Genomic DNA, 26,017 nt, shown 5'->3' on the forward strand with positions numbered 1-26,017 from the left:
CGTGGCATGCGAACCATAACTTGTGTAAGCACATATGACAAATTCTTGCACACCTCGGTCGGGCTTCTTTCTCAATTGAGTGTTGTACTGGGCTAGAAATATATTTGGGCCCAGCCTTGGATTTTTTAGGCCTCAATAGTACCCACATACAAATATTCTATGTATCTATGTATTTTTAAATTTTTTAAACTATCTTTATTTAAACTTTTTATTATAAAATCCTTTTATACATGAAACACCACATATAAGATAAGTACATTCATTGGAGCTTGACAATTGTAGTATTCCATTTGTGTAGATCAAGACTAACATGTTGAATGCAAGTAGCACAAACTACTTTGATTCACACTACTACAAAAAGTGAAAAAGATGATGGTAAAACAAAAAACCGTCGTCGTGTTTAAAAAGACGACGGTAACAAAAAATCGTCGTGGATAAGTGACTTAAACAACTAAAAAATGGAGGTACAGTTGAATATTTTTTAAAACGACGCACACAAATGAAAAAGCATCGTCTTATTAAAAAGATTTTCTTCAGAGTTAAAATCTGACAAAAAACAACGACAGCAGGTATGAATCCACCGACGTAGAAAATAAAGACGACAGTTCACCAAAAAACCTACCGTGTTAACTCCTAACTAAACACGACCAACTGTTCTTAGTTCGCGTCTTATAATATAATGGAATCCACATCAGTATATTACAAAACAACGACGTGTTAAATCAATGTACCATGACGCGAGAGATTAATTTATCGACTTATTATTTTGGAGTGTACTACGACGATACCTACAACACTACTGTTGTATTTATTTACCACGTCCTAAGTTCAAATTACCGTCGTATTTTTTCTATTTATACGTCTGTCTTCTCTGTAAACCGCCGTATTATTTTTATTGCTTTTTAAAATTAATGTTATTTATTTATTTTGGTAATATCTTTCTTAATATCTATCATAAAGAACTACTGCCAAAATACTTAAAACCATCATAAGGAACAACCAAGTATCTTAACACAAAACAAAATTTAATTCTCAAGTCAATCCTCAACAACATTTTCGTCTTAAAAGGCAAATCTCTACTGATCAATATTTAATAGGAGCTGTAGGGGCTATTTTCTTCCGGCAGCTATAGATGGGCTGGGCCGCCTTAAGGAGCGAAATATGAAATTATCCCCCTGTGTCTGAGTTCGAAAATCAAGCCCCAAGAACGTCTCGAAAGGGTAGTGAAGCCTTAGGAAACTTCTTGGTTACCTTCACCAACGAAATTAACAACAGCTTACAGATAAATTCTTGGCTTGGCATGAGAAACTTGTGGCATGGGAGCAAAATCAACATGAGTTTAGCACCGAAGAGAAAATTATGCGTACTTGGGGGAAAAAGGGAGTGTTAAGGTAAGAAAGGGAAGGTTTGCAAGCAGATTTGGCTGAGAAAAGGGGGGGGAGAAAGAAATGGGTGTTTTAAGTGTTCTTCCGGCAGCTTGACAGAGGTTCTGTCAAATGTGAGAACAGTCTGCCAGAAGAGGGAAAATGGGAGAGAAGGGAGAATGGAACACGAAATTGCTAGGTTTTGCATGCAAGAGAGGAAGCTTGCTCTCTGGATGTGTGTTGTGGCTAGTGGTGAAGTATTGGGTGTGTTGGGTAATTTTCCAGCAGCCTGACAAAAGCTATGTCAGACTCTGGAATGGCTTGCCATAAGAGAAAATGGGAGAAAATGGAGGCATAGGGCACGAAATTGCAGAGTTTCAGAGATGAGAGATGAAGCTATTGCTTTCTAGATGTGGGTTGTGATGATGGGTAGGAAATGCCTCTTTTTATAGGCGCTGGAAGCTACCATTTTCCAAGAAACCCTAATGGCTTCTATCCAATTTGGCCAAGTCTTTCCCTCCCTTTCTCCCCTCATCCTTTCAATCATCCTATTTTAGTGAAATCCACTCTGCCCATTTGCACAAAATCAGGGATTTTTGGGAGCTCAAGGCCCTTTCCCGCGGCTGCCTCAGAACTCCCATTTTCAGCCATCTCCTTCCTTTCCTTTCTTCCTTTTTTTTATGGCCAGGTCTGATGAGGGAAAGAGAATGGGTATGCATGCTGGTTCAAATGGTGATCTGGCTCCAATATCCCTTGGTCCTTTGGAAGTTTTTACTTGAAACTTGTTCCTCCCATGCGCTGGAACTTCCAAGCAGCTTTGCATAGTGGACCTCCAGACTTCCCTTCGTGGCTTTGTTCTTCAGCCAGGTGCTGGAGCTTTGCAGCTCTTCTATTGTAATTGTATGGGCCAAGTTGGTTTATTGAGTAAGTAGGCTAACTCTATCAAGCATTGGGCTTTTTTGGTTGAGTCAATAGGCTATTTTGGTTAGGATATTTTGGTTGGGATATTTTCTCTTAGTGCTCACCCACATGTTTGGGCCTAAGAAATGGGCCTGAGTTCCGAGGTTCCCAAGCAACCCCGGGACTTCCATTTCTTGGCCCATCAATGGGCCTTATGTCAACTTATTACCATCCATACCACAACCCACTCAAGCAAGCCCCGGGCATCTTGCGTGGCTTGCGCCCATTTAAGCTTGTAGCGTGGCGTGTTGCTTATTTGCTTGGCGTGGCATGTGTGCAAGCGCATATGAAGAACTTTCGCGTGCCCAAATCGGGTTTCTTCTCGGTAAGGTATTGCATTGGGCCGAGAATTTATTCGGGCCGAACCGTGACTTTTTAAGGCCTCAACAGGAGCAATATTTAAAAGGCAAATACCAGTTGAGGACCTAGTTTCTCCTCAGCAACCTTTTCTACCTTCACCCTCAGCTTGTTCAACTGTTTCTTCCTCTCATATGCAAGCTAGGCCCTCTCCTTCCTCTTGTTCTCAAGCTCCTGCACAACCATAGATAAATTCATTAGTGACTATTTGTAAGTACAGGAATCAGATGAAAGCTTGCCCAACAAACAGTTCTTGTGTACAGGAATCAGATAATTTCCAAAAACAATAACCTTTCAAATCACCTATTGAATCAATAAACTAAAGTGTCCACATTTGTCTTTCTGATACCCTAATTGAAATTTGAAATGTTCTTTTTCCTGCTTTGGGAAAGAAGAAGTTGAAACCCTAATTGAAAACTAAGAGTTTAAAAACTCGTGAAAAAAATCATATTTAAACAAATTATCGTAAATATCCACGTCGGTTCTATTACAAATAGCGACGTCATATTTAACTAATCGACGTCATATTTAACTAATCGACGTCGTTTTTTAACAATTGGAGACGTATAAATATAATTAACCACGTCATCCCGTAAACTAAGGCCAATGATTTTTAAAATCAACAATGTCGGTTATGCATAAGGGGTAACATGTAATTCCACTTATGCAAAGTAAACCTTTTGTCGTGTATTAACAAGAGAACGACGTTGTTTTCATAACCCCAAAGTAACCACGTCAGTTTCTTAAAATAAATAGTCGTTGAATTTCGAAGGACAATGTCAGTTTAGATAAACAAGCGCCGTCATAACCACGTCGAAATTCCAAAAGTCGTTTGGCTTTAGTGATAACCACGTCGGTTCCTACTTATTTTCCGTTGTTATAACTAAATACTAGGGCGGTTTTTAATAAAACCATCGTTGTATTGAACTCTAGGAAAATATATAACATTTCGTCACCTGACCTAATGTTCTACGCTCTCTCTCACCGATAAAATCTCTCAGTTTCCCTCTCATTTCCGAAAAGCAGCTTCGTAAGCATCATCGTCTGAATCTCGTCATCGTCTTCGTCTCCAAATCACCATTTTCTTACATCGGAAGGAAACTTTCTTTGCACGCCAAAGGTTTTTTTTTCTCAATCTCTTCCCTTTTTTTTACATTTCATTTGAAAGAACGAGTCTGGAAACAAGATTCCGTCAAAATGAGGAAATCTTTCACTGGTTTGATTAAATTCATTAGTTCATCACTCTCACGACGTCAAAAGACGACAATTCTATCTTGTTTGAGACGATAGAATCGACACACCACGACGGTCGTTAAATCCGACCTAATGAAAACTGCACGACGGTGGTTAATAACCGTCATGGTGTGACAATTAATACGTCGGAAACAAGATAAAACTGTCGTCTTGTGGGAGAAAGAACTGTCGTTTTTCCTGTATCACATCTCAGTAAGATGACAGTTGTCTTTTGTGTTTAACATTGTAATTTTTAAACCACGTCGGTTCTTAGTCTGAATAACCGACGTGGTGTATACACATTTACGTCATGAACGATCCCAATGAGTTTAGCTGTTATGCTGATGGCGCTCGTTGTTTGAAAGAAATTGAAGTCGATCGAGTTTATGACTTTCTTGGTGGACTTGATCCACCATATGATACTGTTCATAGCCGGATCCTTTCCCTCAATCCTGTTCCGCCTCCTCTAGAAGCCTATGCATGGTCATGGAAGAAGACACTCGTCAGTCTGCTATGCTTGGGGGAGGTGCATTGGCTCTAAAAGTGGATCCTTCTCGTAATCTACCGGTCGCTCAACAGGACACGACCGGTCGCCCACCGTCTTCCACACCCATCTCTGCCAATGGTTCTCGTACATTTGAAGGTCCTTGTAAGTGTCGTCATTGTAACGATAATCATTACTCTGAGAAGTGCTTTAAGAAACATGGTTATCCTGATTGGTTTGCTGACTTCAAAGCTCGTACGTACGGTCCCAAGGCTGCCTGCACTATGACTCAAGATGAGGCCCGTCCTCCGGCCCCATCTGCAAATCTGTGTGCTTCCGATACCATGCCAGGTATGGGTTCTAATACTTGGATAATTGACACTGGTGCTTCTGATCATATGACTTATGATAATAATTTGTTTGATGAGTTGTCTCATACCCCTCGTGACCCCTATATTACTAGTGCTAATGGTTTACCTTTCCCAGTTACCAATGAAGGTACCATCCATCTCACTCCTTCTTTACCTCTGTCTCATGCCCTCTTGGTTCCAAATATTCGTTGCAATTTGTTATCTGTTGAGCGTTTACTTGATACACTTAACGCATTTGCTACTTTCTATTCTACCCATTGTGTATTTTAGGATCTCAAGACTCACAAGAAGATTGGGCATGGTAAACGGATGGGGGGGATTATATTACTTACAGTTACCGGCTGCAGCATTTCGTGGTTGTGTCGCTAATAAAGTACCGAGTGGCAGTGTCAAAGACAAGCAACAACTTTGGCTATGACATCGTCGTTTAGGACATCCGTCATTTGGTTATCTTAAACATTTGTTTCTTTCGTTATTTAGTTCGTGTGATGAGTCTAGCTTCAAATGTGAGACTTGTGTAATGGCCAAGAGCCACCGTACTGTTTTTCCCTTAAGTAATAATAAAGCTGCTTTGCCTTTTGAGTTAGTACATTCTGATGTCTGGGGTCCTGCTCGTGTGACTTCTCATGGTTTCCGTTGGTTTGTTACGTTTATTGATGATTGCACTCGCTTAACATGAGTATATTTGATGAAGAATAAACATGATGTTACCTCTATTCTCCCTGATTTTTGTGCTATGGTGTCTACTCAGTTTTATGCCCATGTTAAAGTGTTTCGGACTGATAATGGCAGTGAATATGTGAATCATACCTTGACCCAGTTCTTTCGTGATCAAGGTATCATTCACCAAACTACCACTTCATTCACTCCTCAACAAAATGGCATGCCTGAACGGAAGAATCGTCAGTTGCTTGAAGTTGCCCGCTCTCTTATGTTGGATATGTCTGTTCCTCATCATCTTTGGGGACATGGTGTCTTGGCCGCGGCCTATTTGATTAACCATACTCCTAGTCAGGTTCTTGATTTCAAGACTCCCCTTGATGTGTTGTGTGTCCATACTTCTCTGGTTTCGGTCTCTAAGTTACCTCCGAAGGTGTTTGGGTATGTTGCTTATGTTCATGTATACTCCCATCAACGGAGTAAACTTGATCCGTGTGCTCTCCGCTGCGTCTTCATTGGCTACTCTACTACTCAGAAGGGTTATAAGTGATATCACCCTCCTACTTAGAAAGTACATGTTACTTTGAATGTCACCTTTCATGAAGAGGTACCATATTATGTTTCCTCCTCCTCTTCAATTCAGGGGGAGAGGGGGAGTGAATTGAAGAGTTTCAGAGTGGAAGATGTGGAAGATCTTGAACATGAAGTAGGAAATTCTAGCGTACAAGAAGCGACCCGTTGCTAGGAAGATGCGACCGGTCGCCAACGAAACTGCCTGGAAACGACCGGTCGCCAAAGGAAGCGACCGGTGGCGATGCAACCTGCCTGGAAACGACCGGTGGCGATGCAACCTACCTGGAAACGACCGGTCTCTTGCCTCGATGAGCGATGACGAAACGAGTCCAACGACCGGTCTCCAGGTGACATTTTGGAATTTTTTGGCTCTTCCTCAGAAAGACGTGACGGTGATAATAGCGACTCTCGTGCAGATGAGATTGATACAAGACCCCCCTCTGCCCTGCCACTGCCCCAATCAACTTTTGATAATAATGAGGTAATTTCTAGTGATGTGTCCACTTATCCATTACCCCCACGCACTAACTAGTGTCAAACGGAATTGAAGTATCAACATTAGATGCAGAAGGTGTGTTCTCAGTATCAATGTTAGATGTAGAAGGCGTATTCTCATTATCATTACCACTTTTTCTAAAGAATGAATGAATAGTCTTTCCTCTCTTCGCTGGTCTATTATCATCATGTGACATTATATCATAACAAAAAAATATCATACACCAACAATCATATATATATTCTTACAGTGAGAACCAAAAATACATATATAATCAATAAATATAAACAATAACAGTTTACTCTATGAAATAGAACATTTATCAATTGAAATCTTGCATATATAATTATTGTTGTGTCTTTTCTTGTTGCTCTAAGAATCCCCAAAATTTAATGCTCAAACCTTAAAATTTAACAATAACAATTCAAATTTAGAATTAAATAAGAAGAAAGAGATAAACCTACCAAAATATTGAAGAACCCACTAAATGATTTTGAAAAGGAAGATAGCAGATGTTTCAGTGTACTTTTCTCTTTCACTTTGTTTCAAAGCCCTCTTCTTTTTGGGGTTTACAATCTGTTGCTGTGCCTGTGGTGATTTTTTTTACTGTTTCGAATCTCTTGTGTTTTTAAGGGTTGAATGATATGCTATTATGTTATTGTTGTTGTTGCCCTAAGTGAATAATCCACCGAACAACATGTGGGCCTTATTTTAAAGATATAATATTATATTCCTTTCCTTTTTAAAAAAAATATTGTTGTAAAGGTGTTTTTGTCTTACTTTACTCTTTTGTGTGGGCTGAGAAAAATGAAAGTATTGTTTTGTGCTAATGGGCTAACATTGAATTATAGTAGTTTGTTCATATATTGAAGCTTAAACAAAAAATTTTGCCCCAGGCTACAGCCCATGTGAGCCCCTTACTAGTTCCGCCCTTGATTCCATTTGTGTAGAGCAAGACTAACACATTAAATGCAAGTAGCACAAACTAGCTCAACCATAGCTTCTTCTCTTCTCTTGTATATTTGTCATTCATCTTTGATGCCTATTTATAGGCATAGAAGTATATAGTTTACTGCCATAAGTGGTAGGTTCCATTCAATCACATTGGTAGGTTACAACAAAACACACATTTTTTTATTTTATTGATATATTTTGAAATTAGACAAATCGAAGTCTAGCTTTAATACAAATTCTAGGCAGAATTCCAACTCTAGGGGGGTGTATTCAACTAGGATTGTATATGATTTTAAAAGATTCTTTTTAAGTGACAGATTTCCTGGAATTGTATAACTCCTATAGGTTTTACCCGGATTTTTAAGAAACTTGTATAGACTTTTATTATAGACTTCCATACTTTTGTGATGGGGATCGGAATCCGGACATAGGTCACTAACCACACACACGAGCACCGAAATCTAGGGCTAGTGTAAACTCACATATATCGTAGCAAATCCATGTCACAAATAAACTATTTCATTAATCATCAACATAAACTCCCCTACAACTATTACATTAGCCTTATTTATAGGCTTTACAAGACTTGGGCACCAAGGCTACTTGGTCCAAAAGTAAACTAATTAATTATAAAATCACACATAAATAATAAAAGATATCCTAAAACTACCTAAATAAGAAATAACAATATATCATGAAATAACTAATTAAATGGTAAATATCTATCTTGATCCACCCATATGCTCCTGCATCAGACTCCCTTGGTTGGAAAGAATTCGTCCTCGAATTTAAGCCTTTGATTGAGGAAAATCCGAATAGAATCTTCAATTGCTTCATATTAATTTTGGATCTTTTAGCATCCAATTGAAACCTTCCTTTCCAAATAAAAAGATATTTGGAATATTTCGTTATTCTTGGCTTCTTCTTACTCCTTCTAGGAATGCAAATGTTTCTCTCTAGAATCTTCAACTGATTGACAAAATCAACCAGATTTTTGGCAACCTTCCAAGTGAAAATATTAACGCCCATAAAATCAATAAGATCTTCGAGAGTTTTCTCAATTCCCATCTCTTCACTGTTCTGATCAATAAATTGCTTATCAAAATTGCTTTGAACACCCAAACAATTTTCATTGCAATTTTCACAGTTGCAAGGATCAAATATTGGAGGTAAATCCAAATTTAATAACTTTGATGAATAAGAAGATGCACCAACATTAACAAATCCATTTATACCTTCAAAGACACAATGAGAATAATCGTGCCCCTCTTCACTTGACTCACACAGCGGAGCGCAATAATGAAAAGGGTTATCTCCCTCGTACTCCCCGTCGAGACTCCCACGGCTTAGAGTGTCGATGCGAGTTACTCGGTTCAGATAAGGGTTCACGCATCCCTCCCCGTCAGAACTCTTACCTATCTGGGTTTGAGCTTCGATGCGAGCAATGCGTTCCGTAAGTTGCCGTAGCTTCCTCCTAATTTCCTCCATGTCGTTGTAGTTGTCAACACGACCCTCCATCCAAAAACCTCCCCGAGAAAGCAGATCTTGAGCCAGAGCTCTGATACCAATTAATGGGGATCGGGGTTCGAACACAGGTCACTGACCACATACACGAGCACCGAAAGCAGATCTTGCTCCTGCATCATTTTGTATGAACTTTTGTTATAGATTCAGATCTATTTGTATAGACTTTATCACTCTTTCTTCTCAACACTATTTTCTTTGAACTTCGTATTTATATCTTGACCAAGCCACTAGTTGACCATCCCCTTTTTTTCTTTTTTCTTTTTTTTTTTTTCAAATCCCCTTTTTTTCTTTTTTCTTTTTTTTTTCTTTCAAATTCTTCCTCTACTTATGCGCACAATAATGAATTTCCCTTTGAAATTTCCACGAGTTGGAAACTTTCATGTCTAAGCCATTTTAAATTATAATCTTTATACCCAAGCCCAACGCTTTCTTTTTTAATTTATATATATTTTTAAAAACAATTTAAATAATTAGGACATCAGGTTTGGAAATCCTGACCTTATCCTTTAAAAGCCCACAACTTACCACTATATTGCCAAGATTCCTTGTGCTAAGTTGAAATAATTATCCTATTTAATACTAGCCATTCCAGATATTTTTTTATATATAAAACTAACCCTAATCCTCTCTCATTTTTTTCTTTCCTTCTATCGCTTTCTTCTCTACTTGTTTTATATCGTTCATGATGAAACCACCGTACACTTGTACAGCCCAATACAATGTCTTTCATGGCTTTGGCCCAATATGTGTATTTCTCTTTTTGTTAGGCTCTTCTTACTTTTCCCCACCTTGTGGGCAGGCTAGAGTAACCGTTAGATAACTACCACGTGTCATACATTTTCATCCTTATCAGCTTTTCCATCCTTGATGCATTAAAAGAAGCCTGGCTTCACATTAGTGAAGCAGAGAAGAATATACATTTCCTATTTTCAATTCTGCCTTTGGTCTTTTGTTTTTATTTGTTTGCTGCTTTCCGGGAAAGAATCCCAACCTTTCTCCGCTAAAAAAGCTTCCCTGTCATTTTCTCTATTTTATTCCCCTTTGAAGTCACAGATCTTCATCCCTTCAAAGTCACACATTTCCATCTGGTTGCACTGAGCCATGGTCAACGGTGGATGATTTTTCGAAAGGTTCAATTGGGTTTGACAGTGGTGGTTCACTTCACTTCAGAACTTCGGAATCGGAAAGTTCCGATTTTTTATGGAATTTTTCGGAGTCGAAAGTGTTTATTGAATTCCAAAAGATTTTAGACGGAAATTGGAATGGCTATTTCCGATCTGATCCGGCTGAATAACATGCCTAACTATGGCATCTTCTTCTCATTGTTTTCAGTTTGGGAGGGATGGAAATCAGATAATTAAAGAAAGAAAGCAGAGGATCCTTGGAAAGTTGCTTTCTTTTTCTATAACCAAACAGAGGTATTTATGTCTCAAAGAAAAGCACTTGCTTATTAGCTGTGGAAATTGAGAGAGCAACAACTGGTTTCCTGGTTTGCAAATACTCGTCGTGGAGATCAGTCTTCTTCTGAGCCATCTTTAACACCTAGTAGTAATCTTTACAGGCCCTGCTTGAGTTTCAGGGATGAACTATAATGTCTATGACGAGCCCATAAAGGTAGTGGTCACTCAAAACTTGATCATAACCATAGCTAGCCAGCCAAGCTAGCCTAAGCCCAACAGTTTTTGTTGTTGCATATATTTCTTGATTGGTATCTTTAATTTTTAATTGAATTTATAATTAGCTAGTTTCTTTTCTTCTATAGGCTATTTCAGAATCAGCAGAGTGGATATTTTTAGCCATTAACCTTGGCCTAGAGATGTTGTCAGCTGCTTTTGATCAGGCTTCCTCCCCAAGAAAACCCCACTACGCACTATTTGGGATGCTGTTGGCTATTGCAGCTGTGCTCATTTCCATCTGGGAGCTAATTTACAAAGGTAAAAAGGAAAGAGTTGTGTTGAGGAGATGGGGAATGCTCTGGTGGTTTTATCATCCACCTCCTCGTAATACGCTTTATGGTACTCTTCCTGACATTTATGGACTAGTTGCTGGCATCTCACAGTGCATTTGCTCTATAGCTCAGTATGTTTACTACCTTCGGCATGTTGATAATCCTTTCAAAGCATCCCTTTTGCCTGCCATATTTCTTCTGTGTTTAGGTGGTTCAAAACTAAGTAATAACCGAATGAACGCCAATACCACTGATAACAAGGACTCCAGGGAAAATTCTTCAAGGTAAACACGAATTAAACTGCTCATCTGCTGCTTAATTAATTTGCATATTATATATTTTTGCAGCTTTTTAGTCTGAGATAATACAAAAGGAAGGCTTCTTCTTCTTTATTTATTTAGTTTTGGAAGGAGACGAGATGCAAATTTTATGAAATAATTAAGGGGGATTTTAATGGATATCACATGGAAATTCTACTTTATTTCAATCAACACAAAATGTAAAGACTAAAGTGCGAGCGGATGTAGAGAGAGTGGCTATAAGCTAGCTCTCTATCTCGAATAAACAAGACAGTCGTAAAAGATTGCTTTCTTTTCTCTGTTTGCTTTTTCATCTGTATGCATGGCTTCCACTACACTGATAGAAAATATTCTCTGTTGGTTTGTAGCACGGAAGAAACTTCGTTGCATGCAATCGCGGCGAATATACCATCTCTTGATGATCAGGAGGTAGAGGTACCAATTTAATTATGATTTAAAATTATTTCGAAAACATACATACATACATGTACACGTACATATATAACCTTAAAATATTAATGTAAAAGTTGTCATTCATATATATATCATGGCAATAACTAAATAAAATAGAAATCATGTTTCCATCTCTCTGGATAGTAAAGTAAAATTTACACTTTTATTTATTCATCATATTTGTATGCATATCATATATATATATCTTTTCTTTCGAGAGGACATGATGTATCCAAAAGGCTTAAGTTATGAAGTCCCATATGAAGGCCTACGTTATGAAGATGATAAAGTCCCATATGTATCACGGAATGTCAATTTGGAGCTCACTTTGGGAAGACCACATTGGGATTGAATACGATAAAGAAAAATTAAAAATTAGGCATTAGACATAACAATCCTTACTAATTAGGATTTGAGATATAGAATATTTCTGTTTGAGCTTTAATATCTAGGAATAAAATTTTGTTTTGAATTAGGCCAAAGAGGAGGCCTATGTGTGAAATAACCATTGACTATTAATATAAATATTGTTGGCATATTACCATGGGTCCAGCCCATGATGGAAAAATATTCTTTCGGTGGTCAAAAGTGAATAACCAACAAAATGATGAAACCAACATTAAATGATGATGTCTTTAGCCAATGATGGTGTCTCTAGCAAATGGTGCTGCCCCGTTGGAAGAAAGATCTAAAGGCTTCCAGGTTTTTCCTTTCTCAAATATAAAAGGAGCATGCGGCAGATGGTGTTGGTGTGTGTTGTGTGGAAGAGTCAGAGAGAGTTGTGTGAGTCTTGTGTGCTGCACCAGAGGGAAGAAGCCGAGAGAGAAGGAGAGAACACCATCTGCAAAAACCATTAGTATTCCACTCCAATTCTGTGAGAGTGAGAGAGTTCATTGTGTTCCACTCTAAGTGTGTGAGTGAGGTAAAAACAGGAGAGTATAGTGTGGTGTCATTGTACTTTCTCTGTGTGTATCATCAAGCCCTGGGCATTGGCTTGGTAAGATCTGTCTTGTTGTACCCATTATTTTGTTATAGTGGAAGAAATTTATATTGCTGCCCCGTGGACGTAGGCATTGCCGAACCACGTTAATTTATGGTGTTCTTTATTTTTCTGCAATTTCATTCTAGCACTAACCGATCCTAACAAGTGGTATCAGAGCCGGAAGCAATTCCATCGTGAATAGTGCTCGTGAACAGTGCTCGTGAATAGTGCAGAATGGAAGGAAGCTCTATGATCAAACTCAACAACTCCAATTGGGTGACCTGGAAACCAAGGATGGAGGATATTCTTTACTGCAAAGACCTACATGAACCAATTGAAGGTGCAAAGGCCAAGCCAGCAACAATGTCTGATGCCGAATGGACAAAGCTGAACCGTAAAGCTATCGGCAACATTAGACAATGGGTGGATGACAGCGTGTTTCACCATGTGTCTAATGAAACAGATGCGCACTCTCTTTGGGAGAAGCTTGAATCCTTGTTCGAGAAGAAGACCGCAGCCAAGAAAGCCTTCTTGATCAAGGAGCTCATCAATATGAAGTACAAGGACGGTTTGAGTGTGACGGAGCACCTGAACAACTTCCAGAATCTGGTCAACCAATTGGCAACTATGAAAATGACGATTGACACTGAGTGGCAAGCTTTTTTGCTGCTGGGTTCCTTGCCAGATAGTTGGGAAACCTTTGTGGTGACTGTAAGTAACTCTGCTCCCAATGGTGTTCTTACTATAGATAGTGTTAAAGATAGCATGTTTAATGAAGAAACAAGGAGAAAAGTTTCAGGCATCGAAAGCAGCCAAGTACATGTGACAGAAAACAGAGGAAGGAGCAAGAGTAGAGGACTAAGAGGTCGTGGAAAGAACCCAAGTCACTCCAGATCAAGATTTAGAGGAAGCTGCCATCATTGCGGCAAAGAGGGCCATATGAAGAAGCATTGCCGTGCATGGAAGAAACTGCAAAACGAAGGTCACAACCAAAGGAGAAATGAAGGCGACAACCAAAAGAGAGAAGAAAGCAACAACACCGCAGCAGTCTTAAGCGGCAATGAAACTGAGATTCTCTCTGTTGAAGAATGCCTAAACATGGGTCATCATGATCAAGGCACCGAATGGATTTTTGACAATGGCGCTTCGTTTCATGCCACTTCCGAAAGAGAGTTCTTCAGTACATACAAGGAAGGAGATTTTGGCATAGTAAAGATGGGAAATAATAGCTACTCCAAAATTCTTGGAATTGGTGATATCTGTCTCGAGACTAATCTTGGATGCCAGTTGCTGCTGAAAGATGTGAGACACGTTTCAGAGCTGCGTCTCAATCTGATATCTGTTGGTGTTCTTGACCGACAAGGTTTTGAGCATTATATTGGCCAAGGAAAATTAAAGCTTACCAAGGGCTCCATGGTGATTGCTAGAGCAAATCTTTGTAGCACCTTATACAGGTCATATGCCAAGGTCTGCAAAAATGAGTTGAACTCAGTGGAGGACTCTTCACCAGAATTGTGGCACAAGAGGTTAGGCCACATGAGTGAGAAAGGCCTACAAGTTCTGGCAAAGAAGTCTCTTATTCCCTTTGCCAAAGGTACGCATAAAAATTCTTGTGAGTTTTGTTTATTTGGAAAACAACATAGAGTTAGTTTTTCTACACCATCTACAAAGAAAGAAAATTTGTTGGAACTTGTTTACTCTGATGTATGTGGTCCCATGGAAGTGGAGTCACTAGGAAGAAATAAATATTTTGTTACTTATATTGATGATGCTTCACGAAAGGTTTGGGTGTATTTGTTGAAAACCAAAGACCAGGTGTTCCAGACATTCCAGGAATTCCATGCCATGGTAGAGAGAGAAACCGGGAGATCTCTCAAGTGTCTCCGCAGCGATAATGGTGGAGAATATACATCTCAACAATTCAGAGAATATTGTGCAAAGCATGGCATAAGGCATGAGAAGACAGTTCCTGGTACTCCACAACACAACGGTGTAGCTGAAAGAATGAACCGGACCATCATGGAAAAGGTCAGGTGTATGTTGAGGACTGCAAAGTTATCCAAGCAGTTTTGGGGTGAAGCCGTGATGACAGCCTGTTATCTGATCAACAGATCCCCATCAGTTCCCTTGGGCCTTGATGTTCCAGAAAGAGTGTGGACTGGAAAAGATGTGTCTTACTCTCATCTGAAGGTGTTTGGCTGCAAGGCGTTTGTGCATGTGCCCAAGGAGCAAAGATCAAAGCTAGACTACAAGGCCACACCGTGCGTCTTCCTTGGTTATGGTGGTGAAGAATTTGGCTACAGATTGTGGGACCCAAAGGCAAAGAAATTCATAAGAAGCAGAGATGTGATCTTTTATGAAGATCAAACACTAGCAGACCCTGATAAGAAGGCTCAACCTGAAGCTGTGATTAAAGAGGCTGTTGACTCATTAATTTCAGATAGAGAAGCATATGGTGACATGCCAGAAGAAGCTGCTGAAGGGACATCAGAGATTACTGATCAGGGGGAGCCTGATCAGGAAGAGCGAAATGATGAGGAGCTTGATCAGGGGGAGCATTCAGCCTTACAAGAGACTGAAGCCCAGCCCAGAAGATCCACCAGAAACAGACGTCCAACTACCAAGTATCCTTCATCGGATTATATCCTGCTGACAGATGATGGAGAGCCCGAGACGTATAAAGAGGCCATAGATCACAAAGACAGTAACAAATGGTTGAAGGCAATGGAGTCTGAGATGGATTCCTTATTGAAGAATGATACTTATGAGCTGGTGAAGCTACCGGAAGGGAGAAAGGCACTCAAAAATAAATGGGTATTCAAACTGAAAAAGGATGAGCAGATGACGAAGTACAAGGCTCGCTTGGTAGTGAAGGGTTTTGGTCAGAAGAAAGGCATTGACTATGACGAAATTTTCTCCCCAGTGGTGAAGATGACCTCTGTCCGCGTTATCTTGGGTATGGCAGCTAGCATGGATCTTGAACTTGAACAACTAGATGTGAAGACTGCATTCCTTCATGGAGATTTAGAAGAGGAGATATATATGGAGCAACCTGAAGGGTTTAAAGTTAAAGGGAAGGAAGACATGGTCTGCAAGCTGAAGAAAAGTCTATATGGACTTAAACAAGCTCCAAGGCAGTGGAACAAGAAGTTCGACTCATTCATGATGAGTCATGGATACAACAGGACAGTTGCAGATCCATGTGTCTACATCCGACAATTCGCGGGAGGTAAATTCATAATACTTCTGTTATATGTTGATGACATGTTAATTGTTGGTCAAGATGCTTATATGATTAGGAAGCTAAAGGAAGAGCTGTCCAAGTACTTTGACATGAAAGATTTAGGACCAGCAAAACAGATTTTGGGCATGCGTATTGTTCGTGACAGGAAATCCAAGAAGCTGTGGCTGTCACAAGAGAGGTATGTTGAACGGGTGCTTGAAAGGTTCAACATGAAAGGAGCCAAACCAGTGAGTTCACCTCTAGCAAATCATTTCAAGCTAAGCAAGAAGTCATGCCCGAGTACAGATGCAGAAAAGGAGAAAATGGCTTCTATTCCTTATTCTTCTGCTGTAGGGAGTCTTATGTATGCCATGGTGTGCACCCGACCAGACATTGCTCATGCAGTAGGAGTGGTGAGCAGATATCTCTCCAATCCAGGAAAGGACCACTGGGAAGCAGTCAAGTGGATTTTAAGATATTTGAAGGGTACATCAAAAATGTGCTTGTGTTTTGGTGGTTCCAAATCGATTCTAGAAGGATTTACTGATGCTGACATGGCAGGAGACCTTGACAACAGAAAATCTACTTCTGGGTACTTGTTTACTTTTGCAGGGGGAGCTGTATCTTGGCAATCCAAGCTGCAAAAGTGTGTTGCTTTATCCACAACAGAAGCTGAGTACATAGCAGCTACAGAAGCATGCAAGGAGTTGTTATGGATGAAGCGGTTTCTTCAAGAATTGGGTTTGAAGCAAGAAGACTATATAGTCTACTGTGACAGTCAGAGTGCTATTGATTTGAGCAAGAATTCAACATATCATTCCCGCACCAAACACATTGATGTACGATATCATTGGATAAGAGAAGCCATTGAAGACAAGTTGCTGCAGTTAAAGAAGATTCATACTGACAAGAATCTATCAGACATGCTGACAAAGATTGTCGCTAAACAGAAGCTGAATTTTTGCATCAAAGCTACTGGAATGGACTTCAATTAAATTTGGAGTCACGCACGGTATTCCTCCCTCATGGACTGGAGGGGGAGATTGTTGGCATATTACCATGGGTCCAGCCCATGATGGAAAAATATTCTTTCGGTGGTCAAAAGTGAATAACCAACAAAATGATGAAACCAACATTAAATGATGATGTCTTTAGCCAATGATGGTGTCTCTAGCAAATGGTGCTGCCCCGTTGGAAGAAAGATCTAAAGGCTTCCAGGTTTTTCCTTTCTCAAATATAAAAGGAGCATGCGGCAGATGGTGTTGGTGTGTGTTGTGTGGAAGAGTCAGAGAGAGTTGTGTGAGTCTTGTGTGCTGCACCAGAGGGAAGAAGCCGAGAGAGAAGGAGAGAACACCATCTGCAAAAACCATTAGTATTCCACTCCAATTCTGTGAGAGTGAGAGAGTTCATTGTGTTCCACTCTAAGTGTGTGAGTGAGGTAAAAACAGGAGAGTATAGTGTGGTGTCATTGTACTTTCTCTGTGTGTATCATCAAGCCCTGGGCATTGGCTTGGTAAGATCTGTCTTGTTGTACCCATTATTTTGTTATAGTGGAAGAAATTTATATTGCTGCCCCGTGGACGTAGGCATTGCCGAACCACGTTAATTTATGGTGTTCTTTATTTTTCTGCAATTTCATTCTAGCACTAACCGATCCTAACAAATATTGTGTAACTGACAAAATACCACAAAAACAAGGTTTGAGTCTCTTCATGCGCACTAAATTTCTTTCTTTTTTCTTTTTCTTTAGGTCAAGGGCAACATAGTTGATCACCAGCGAGGGGCGACGGTGGCTGGCCGGGAGTTGTTGGCCGACGATGGGTACGTCGGTGGTGGATGGGATCAGGCGATGGTTAGGCGGGTGCTGCAATGGCATGAGTGGGAGCAGGAGTGGGAGCGGGAGCAGGAGCGAGAGTGGGAGTGGGAACAGGAGCGGGAGTTGGAGCGGGAGCGGCTGTGGCAGGAGCGGGAGTGGGAGTGGGAGCGGGAACGGGAGCGGGAGCGGGAGAGGGAGCTAGAGCTGGAGCGGGAGCGGCTATGGTGGGAGCGGGAGCGATTGCGGCTATGCCAAGAGTCGGAGCAGGAGCGGCTGCGGCGGGAGCGATTGCGGCTCCGACTACGACAGGAGCGGGAACGGCTGTGGCAGGAGCAAGAGCGGTTGTGGAAGGAGGAACAGGAGCAGGAGCGGCTGCGGTAGGAGAAGCAGCTGCGGCCATGGGCAGTGGCGCGCTTGAAGGTTGGTGGACATGTGGTGGACATGTGGTGGACATGTGGCATGACTTCGAAGTAGTGGCATGGTGGACATGCAGGAGCGGAAGCGGGAATAGCTATGGCAAGACTTGGAGCGGTTGTGGTAGGAGGAGCAAGAGCAGCAGCAATGGCCACGAGTAGTGGCGCGCTTGAAGGCTGGTGGACATGTGACATTACTTCGAAGTAATGGCATTGTGTGTAATTTTAATATTTTTTAATTACATTATTGTAAAATTACGTACTATTTTTTGGTGTTTGACCTTATGCTAAATAGGTCAAATTGTATTTCCATCTTCCAAATTATAGTGTCTTAAAATGAAAGTTTCCTATTATTAATTGAATCTATTAATCACTTTTAATTCATTATTATATTATGTCTCTGAATGGATGGATGCTCCGATGGGGATGAGAATCAGGTACCCACCGAAGAAATCAGAAGAAAAACACGATTCGAATCCTCTGCTTCGATTTTCTCTGCTTGGATCTGATTGACTTTCACTCCCCACAAGCCACGTCATTTAAATTTCAATCTAAAGGATTTAAAGTTGACACATCACCTTTAAAACAAAAACTCAAAATTTTCATAATTACAAAAAGAAGAGTAGATTTCCTAATTAAAACATCAAATTTGTGTAAATATTGTCAGAGATAAGAACTACATTTGTCACATAGTGGCATGTAACGAAGCAATTGACATGGAACGTAACAAATTTAATATTTCCAAAAGAGTTCAAAACTTGAAAACATTTAAAAGATTGAGACTAAGCTAAAATAGGATCCATAATTTGTGGGTTTTAGGTATTTAATCATAAATGTTTTTTCATAAGTCACTTTTATTATCTTCTTACCGATCAGACAAAAGAAGGGTTAAATTTTTGAAAGTTCCTTAATGCCCTCGAGAAATAAATATAATTAAACAGATGATTCTTTAATATACGAGGGCAAAATGGTAAACATAAAATAATGAAATAAAATTTGAAGGAAGAGTGTTCACGTTCACCTACCAAATACAAGATAGAATAATCAACATTTTAATTAGTCAATTATTTCATAATCAACTGTTCAATCAATTATGTCAGAATCTTCTCGTCAGTTTCTCTCTCTCTCTGCTTTTTTCCTTTTGGGTTTCCTAGCCCATTGATTTTGTTATTGTTTCTTACACTTATGCTTCAACTTCTATCACATTCATTACATATTGGAAATGGGTTTTTGAGATTTTAGTTGCCCATTGAATAATTCAACGCTTATATGCTTAGCACTGGAAATTGTATTTTCATTATCTTTTATTCTTGTGGAGTCGCAATGGACTGTGACAGCATAAGCTCATTTAGAAACTAAACTCAACTTTACTCTTGTCCTGTGATCAAACGTCTTGACTTTTGGTGCATTACTTTAGGTTTTTTGTGTTTTTTCTTGGGTTGAAAAAAGTGGACCAACTTTGTGGTTCTAGTTTGTTGTTACACACCAAAAGTTTCAAGCTTTAAACATTGTGGCACCTTTGTATATCATTTCTTCATATTTTCCATTCCTCATATTGGCATTCTGGAGTTTGCATAAGAGTTGATTGAGCTATTGGCAGACCCCAATATGAAAGTAAAAAAAAAGGCCAGAGATTATTCATTCATATGTTGCTGTATTGCATCAAAGAACACAACTTTTTCAAAAATAATAAAAATAAAGAAGCATGCATGTTTAAAGATTCATGACAACAAATTAAGTTAACGAGTGAAAGGTTTAATACCATTGACCCAAAGGAAATAGCAACTGCATCAAACTCATATATGGTTACTGCAACATTAGTGACTCAGCAGCCCAATAAAGTAAACCAAGGCTGGATAATAAAAAATAGCAAGTCTATTAACATGTTGGATAGAATTTTATCAAGTAACTCAGATGAAGCATGGACATTCATATCATTAAGGCTAGATAAGAGAAATCAGCAATGATCTGAGTGAACTCAATGGAGCTACCAGCACATTCCCAACAATCAGATGCATACAATTCCTTCCCAAAACTTGACCCACCGCTAGCAACATCGATATTGTCCCAAACTTAACCACCTGTTTAGCAAGAGTGGGGTTTTATACAAAAGGTCTCGATATTATTAGGAGTGGAACCATTTATTATATGAGACTTTCTATTTTGTTAAGTTTCCGATGTGGAACTCGTGTATTCTTCAACAGCTTGTACAATTGATTACTAACTCCAACTTCCAACAAAGATGAAGAACCAATGTATGGGAAATTAAATACTGGCATAATATTCAACAAATTAAAAGAGGTCAAATTTATAGCATAAACCACCAAACAGTATTTGAGCTTCCATAGCACAGTCTTTTTGAGAATATTTAAGTTTCCACAACTGTTAAATTTTTGTTTTCTTCTAAAAACAGTTCCTGGGAAATATCTTTTGTTATGTAGATTGTACTTTTAAAAAATTGTCATCTAGAACTAATTTGCAAGGAAAAACAAGACCCAGTTGTTGGGACGGAGCCAGGATTTGAAAATACAATGGGCTGAATCTCCAAGCTTTTCTTTTTTACCCTGAGTGAAAAGATTTGCATTAGTTTTTGTGGGCGGGGGTTGATATTTTCCATATTTACAGAATATATTGAAAGCATACAAAGGAACCAAATTCAGAGGATTCTAAACAAGTGGAAGCCCTTATAACTTGCAAGACACAAAATGAAATGAAAAAAAGGCAACAAAAAAAAAAAGAAAAAAAAAGGAGAGAAGTAAAGCAAATCTTAGTCTCTGATTGAGCTACTCAGTAATAAACATACCAAAGCAACATCATCTCAATTTAAATTAAAGTTCAAGACTCTCTTGTGCATTTCTGGATCGTTTCGTTTATCCAATTAATTGTTGAAAATAAGCCAATCTGTTGCCTGTTTCTATGCACTTCTTGCTCTCAAATTAGGTTGCCATAGTACATGTAACAGTGAATTACAATCTTCTAAAAGTTGTTTATACCCAATTAGTGTTTTTATTCAGTTATTTTTAGGTGAGATACAGCTGCTTTAGAACATCAATTTTTTCTCACTGACCACCAATTCGTGTTTGTAAAGCAGCTCTAATTATCCCATAAACTAAAATCTTAATTGTATGTACGTGAGCATAAATTCCATAAGAAAACCAACAAACCTCTTCATAATCCACATCCAACTCAGATGTGAATTTGAGAAAATAGAGGAACCAAATCTAATCTTTCCCAAAACCAATAAACCGCAATGAAAAACTTGAGGAGCTGATGGACAAAATAATAATAATAATAATAATAATAATCAAACAACACCTTAAATTATACCCCAAAATTAAACCTGAGAAATAAAATGTTGATTTAAAAAATCTGCAACTAAAAGAAGATTTGAGGCTTATAAGAAGCTCTGAGGCTTATAAGAAGCAGAATTGAAATTAGAAAATGAGAAGAACTAGGAGAGTGAACGGCACCACGAGACAGAGAATGTTGGTAGAGGTGGAGAACAGAAAATTATACATGCACCCATTGATATATTCAGTGCACCCATAAAATTCTAAAAAACCCAACTTTACAGTTAACTTAAAAAATTTAAAGAAGACGAGGCCAGTTTGGCATTACTGTGCTGTGAAAATAATCGCTGTTAGATTTGCTGTGATAGAAATCAACTGTTATAGAGAGCAATTAGGCATTTGGTAATCTTTTTGTTAAAAGTGATTTTAGTACAATAATCAGTTTCTCAGTGTTTAGTAAATGTTTGTGTAAAAGTGCTGTGAGTTGTGTATAATGACGAAAAATGATATTATGTTGAAATGACTTTTCTATTCAAGTATTGGACCCTTTTTTTTTTTTTTTTTTTTTGTCTGCAAACAAATATAGGACTTTGGGACTTTATGCAATGAATTTAGCATTTGCAAGCTATTGGGCGACGATTAGAAATGAAAGAATCACAACAGGTGGAATAGAAAATAGAAAAGAGGGCATTTTGTGGAAATTGTAAAAAGAAGTTAGGCTATGTTGGGTAGTTTGCAAAAATTCATTAATATCACGACTGTTCCAACCTGATTCTCAAGAAAGTGGAAACAAAAATCACCTCCACTCATGTTTTACCTGAATTTCTCAAGTAATCGCGTTCTCCTCTTTTTCCAAACACATTGACACGCACATCACTTTCAAAGAAAGTGATTTTCCCCTAAATAATCAAGGGAAATAGCGGTATATGCCACCCATTTTATAATCTTAACTAAAAATACCACCCCTTCTGTTGCGTTGATACAGCTGCACCAAAATGGATTAAGCTGCATCCTCAACTTGTGATACTCGCAAGTGCACGAGCCGTTTGGTAGTATAGCATATGTAAGTGCAAGGTCGATCCCACGAGGATTGGTGATTGAATGATCCAATTTAGTTTCCCTACACAAAATAGAAACAAAAACAAAGAACATAAAACAAGGAAGAAAGAAATAAGTAACTCAAGCAAATAAGTTCCCAAGTTCAATTTAGATTAATGGATTGATTCTAGCTAAAGTATGATTAAACCATGGTGTGTGGTCATAACCTTGTGTTCCTAATTCCCTAATTTGATCATTTGTTGTCTAACCTAAAATTAAGCATTAGGAACCCATTAAGCATAGAAGAACATTTTAAACAACCAAGTATGTATCTAATCCCTGTTGTCGAATGTCCATACATACTCTTCCTATTCATAGTTCAATTCGAATTAAAGCATGGTGTATACTCTTAATTCAAACCAAGATAGCTAACATGCAAGCCTAAATGGTGATCAATCATTCAAACTAGCATATTAACTTATAAGCATAATGAATAAGAACAAAAACCATAATTGAAACTTGGAAACTAATTCAACTTGAAAACTTAAGAAAAGAATTTACATTACAAAGAAAAATAAATTACAACTAAGAAGCAAAAGGAAAGCTAGAATTGAGAACTAGAAAGCAAAATTAAGAGAATTTGAGGGAGAGAAGGGAAGGGAGCTCTAGAGAAGTGTTTGAGAGCTCCCCCCCTTGGGGCGTGTTTACAAGCTTAGAGAACTTCCCTATTTATAGGCCTAGGGGAAGTGAAAATCTGAATTCAATATGGCTAATGCATACAACACTTGTTTTATAAAATCTGAAATGGTTGATGCACTTGTATTAGAAAATCTAAATTGGGTGATGCACTTGTATTAGAAAATCTTGAATTGGTTGATGCACTTCACCAATAGATCCCACCAGCAGCCCTAGCTCATCTTCATGTCACCATGACCAAGCTTCCAACCAGAAATGATAGCTCATACCTAGCTCACCATGACCAAGCATCCAACCAGCACATGCTGAGGTCAGCATGACCAGCAACTTCAAGGGCTTACAACTTGGGCTTCTCTTAATCAAATTAGGACTTTAAGCACTCAAACTTGAAGTTCAGAATGTCTTCTTTCCAGCCATATATCATTTGGGCCAATCCAAGGTCGGAGGAGGAAGTTAAGGCCAAAACAAATTGCTAACTCATTTTGCGCGCTGATAAAATCCATCCTGAGCATGGCTCTGTGTTTGCTAGGTAACAGACTCCATATTTATCCAATGGGGCTGAATTTTGGATATGTTATAGTACACACCCATTGGAACAACTTTCATGAAGAAAGCTTGCAATATGACCTACGGAACTGGACTGGCAGGGGGTTGTAGCCAAAATGAGTTTGTCTTTTAAGCTCTTCATCCATTCATCCAAATTAGGCCTTAACATGCTTGAATTGCATGAATTATGCTCTCTTGCTCTATTTGCCTACAAAACACACAAAGGGAGGCAAATAACTTAGAAATCTAAGAAACTAAGCAAAAGAAGTAAGTAAATAGGGCATGTATATGTATGAAATTATGAGCTTAACATACCCCCAAACTTAGATTTTGCTAGTCCTCGAGCAAAACAAAAGAAAATAAAAATAAAAATAAAAATTAAAAAAAAACAAAAAACAAAAAACAAAACAAGAAGTTAACTAGACCACTTTCGTAGGTAACTCGATTGCATTGAGCGTATGCAAGAAGCCTTTAAACCTCTAGGCATCCCTAGTAGGAGGAGTTGTGTCTCCTGAGGGTTTAACAGATACGATACCCACAAACGTTTTTCTAACTCTACAAAACAAAATGGTTAGAAAACTTAATAGATTTGTTAGTCCTTAAGCAAAACAAAACAAAACAAAATACAAAAACGTTAACCTTCCAACCAGACAGAAATTTTAACTTCGTAGACATGGCTCAACAAGGAACAAAACAAGCACTAAGGAAGTTCTAAACATTATTCAAGTGCTACCACAATCTCACAAAAAATCATGCTCAAGGTGTGTGTGTGAAATAGCCATGAAGATACAACTCATGCTTCTCAAACAACGATATGAATTCCTGCAAGAATGAACACAAGTTTGCCAAGCTAAACCAAAATCAATAGGACTTTACTCATGGATGTAATGTAATGGTTAGAAAAGGAATGGATATTGAAACACAAAGTCTAAGGAACAAAGTAGAGCATGTCATATAAACAAGATCATTGACATTTGAAATGTAAGGCACATAAATTGAAAAGCTCACAACACCAGATTTTGCAATTGAATCACTTCACAATTTGAATTTGACATTTACACACGTTGTATAATATTTGGCCCAATTTTGCGACTCTTTACCCTAGATCACCTTGATTTCTCCTTATATCACCCTAGGGTCGTGACTACATTGGCCACACTTCTTTTCTCTTTTTCTTTTGATTTTTTTTTTCTTTAGCTCATTTATTGCCTTGAATACAATCTGAAATACAATCATACTCTATATGTCCCGTAGATGGTAGGATATTTAATGGATGATAAGGTGATAGAAAGAAATGGCTAAGTGTTTGAGCACAAAGGGGTTTACAATGGAATATGTATTGTATGGGTTGATGGAGGAAAAAGAAAGAGGCTTAACAAAGATGGCCTAAATCATATCTTAGTTATAAACTTGACATTCCAGTGAATCACACAAGCAAAAATGCATACAATTGGGTAAGATATGCAAGAGTTGTATAATCATGGCTAAAGTGCATAGAAAGCTCAAGCATAATTATGTGAGACTTAGCTAGCAAAAGAATAAGATTCAGACCTAACACAATGCTTATCAAATTCCTAAGAGCCATATTAGAAGTTAGACTCAAGATTTATCATTGGTGTGGGAAGGAAAACTGAAAATGACTCAAAGAAAAGAAACATAAAAGAAAAACGTGAGGTTTCAAATTGCTATTCTGCTCAATTTCAACATATAATCTGTTTTGACATGTAACTTTCAAACCACTTGGTCAAATTTAACGTTCTTTACGTCGTTGGATTCAGCATGAAAAAATGAAGAACACATCGTGGACCAAACTTTCAAAACAGTAGCAGAAAAAAAAATTGTAGCAATGAAGAAGCCTACGTTTTCAGACACAAACACAAAAGCTAAAAATTTTCCAGCACCCCCAAACTTAAATGAAGCATTGTCCTCAATGTTAAAGCAAAGTAAAGATGATTGAGAACATGTAAATGATAAGGGGAAAAGTTAAGAAGAAGGTTTAGAAATAAAAAAAAAATGAATATATAAGCAACTCACGGATGACCAGTTAAGGGCCTCAGAAAACACAGCCAGGGGATCCGGGAAGATTGGAGGGGTCACAATGGTCCCACTTAAAACCCAAACTTCTTAGACACCGAAGGTGTCGCCTAAAGAACTCCTAGGCACTGTATTGACGGAAGTGCTCATTGAAGTTACCATAAGTCAGCTTATATGAAATTTTTTTTAAAATTTTTAAATTTTTAAATTTTTTTAAATTAAAAAAAAAAGAAAAGAAAAAGAAATTTAAAATAATAACAAGTAAAGAGAAAGGATTGAAATGCTCCCCCTTGAAGCAAT

At 38.5% G+C, this 26,017-nt stretch overlaps 1 protein-coding gene and 1 pseudogene across 2 annotated transcripts; one reads left to right on the forward strand and one right to left on the reverse strand.

The window, feature by feature from the left end:
* Positions 1-7,962: 7,962 nt before the first annotated feature.
* Positions 7,963-9,048, reverse strand: LOC148294348 (uncharacterized; annotated as a pseudogene).
* Positions 9,049-9,865: 817 nt separating this feature from the next.
* Positions 9,866-18,475, forward strand: LOC110753584 (uncharacterized). Of its 2 annotated transcripts, none has more exons than XM_088253264.1 (4): positions 9,866-10,593; positions 10,742-11,211; positions 11,595-11,655; positions 17,635-18,475. In XM_088253264.1, exons 1-4 carry the CDS (start codon positions 10,561-10,563, stop codon positions 18,079-18,081), a joined length of 1,011 nt encoding a protein of 336 aa, XP_088109390.1. In that variant the 5' UTR covers positions 9,866-10,560; the 3' UTR covers positions 18,082-18,475. The 2 variants fall into 2 exon arrangements, with proteins under 2 accessions (XP_088109390.1, XP_088109389.1); XM_088253263.1 differs by having other exon boundaries at positions 9,867-10,593; positions 11,595-11,661.
* Positions 18,476-26,017: the final 7,542 nt, after the last annotated feature.

Source organism: Prunus avium, chromosome 5 (genome assembly GCF_965620075.1).
Source record: "Prunus avium chromosome 5, drPruAviu1.hap1.1, whole genome shotgun sequence".
NCBI classification, from domain to species: domain Eukaryota; kingdom Viridiplantae; phylum Streptophyta; class Magnoliopsida; order Rosales; family Rosaceae; genus Prunus; species Prunus avium.

Coding starts and splice junctions, on each gene's coding strand:
- LOC110753584 (XM_088253263.1), top strand. CDS start 10,561: ATGAACTATAATGTCTATGACGAGCCCATAAAG. Junction 10,594..10,741: donor TCTATGACGAGCCCATAAAG/GTAGTGGTCACT, acceptor TTTCTTCTATAG/GCTATTTCAGAATCAGCAGA. Junction 11,662..17,634: donor TTGATGATCAGGAGGTAGAG/GTACCAATTTAA, acceptor CTTTTTCTTTAG/GTCAAGGGCAACATAGTTGA.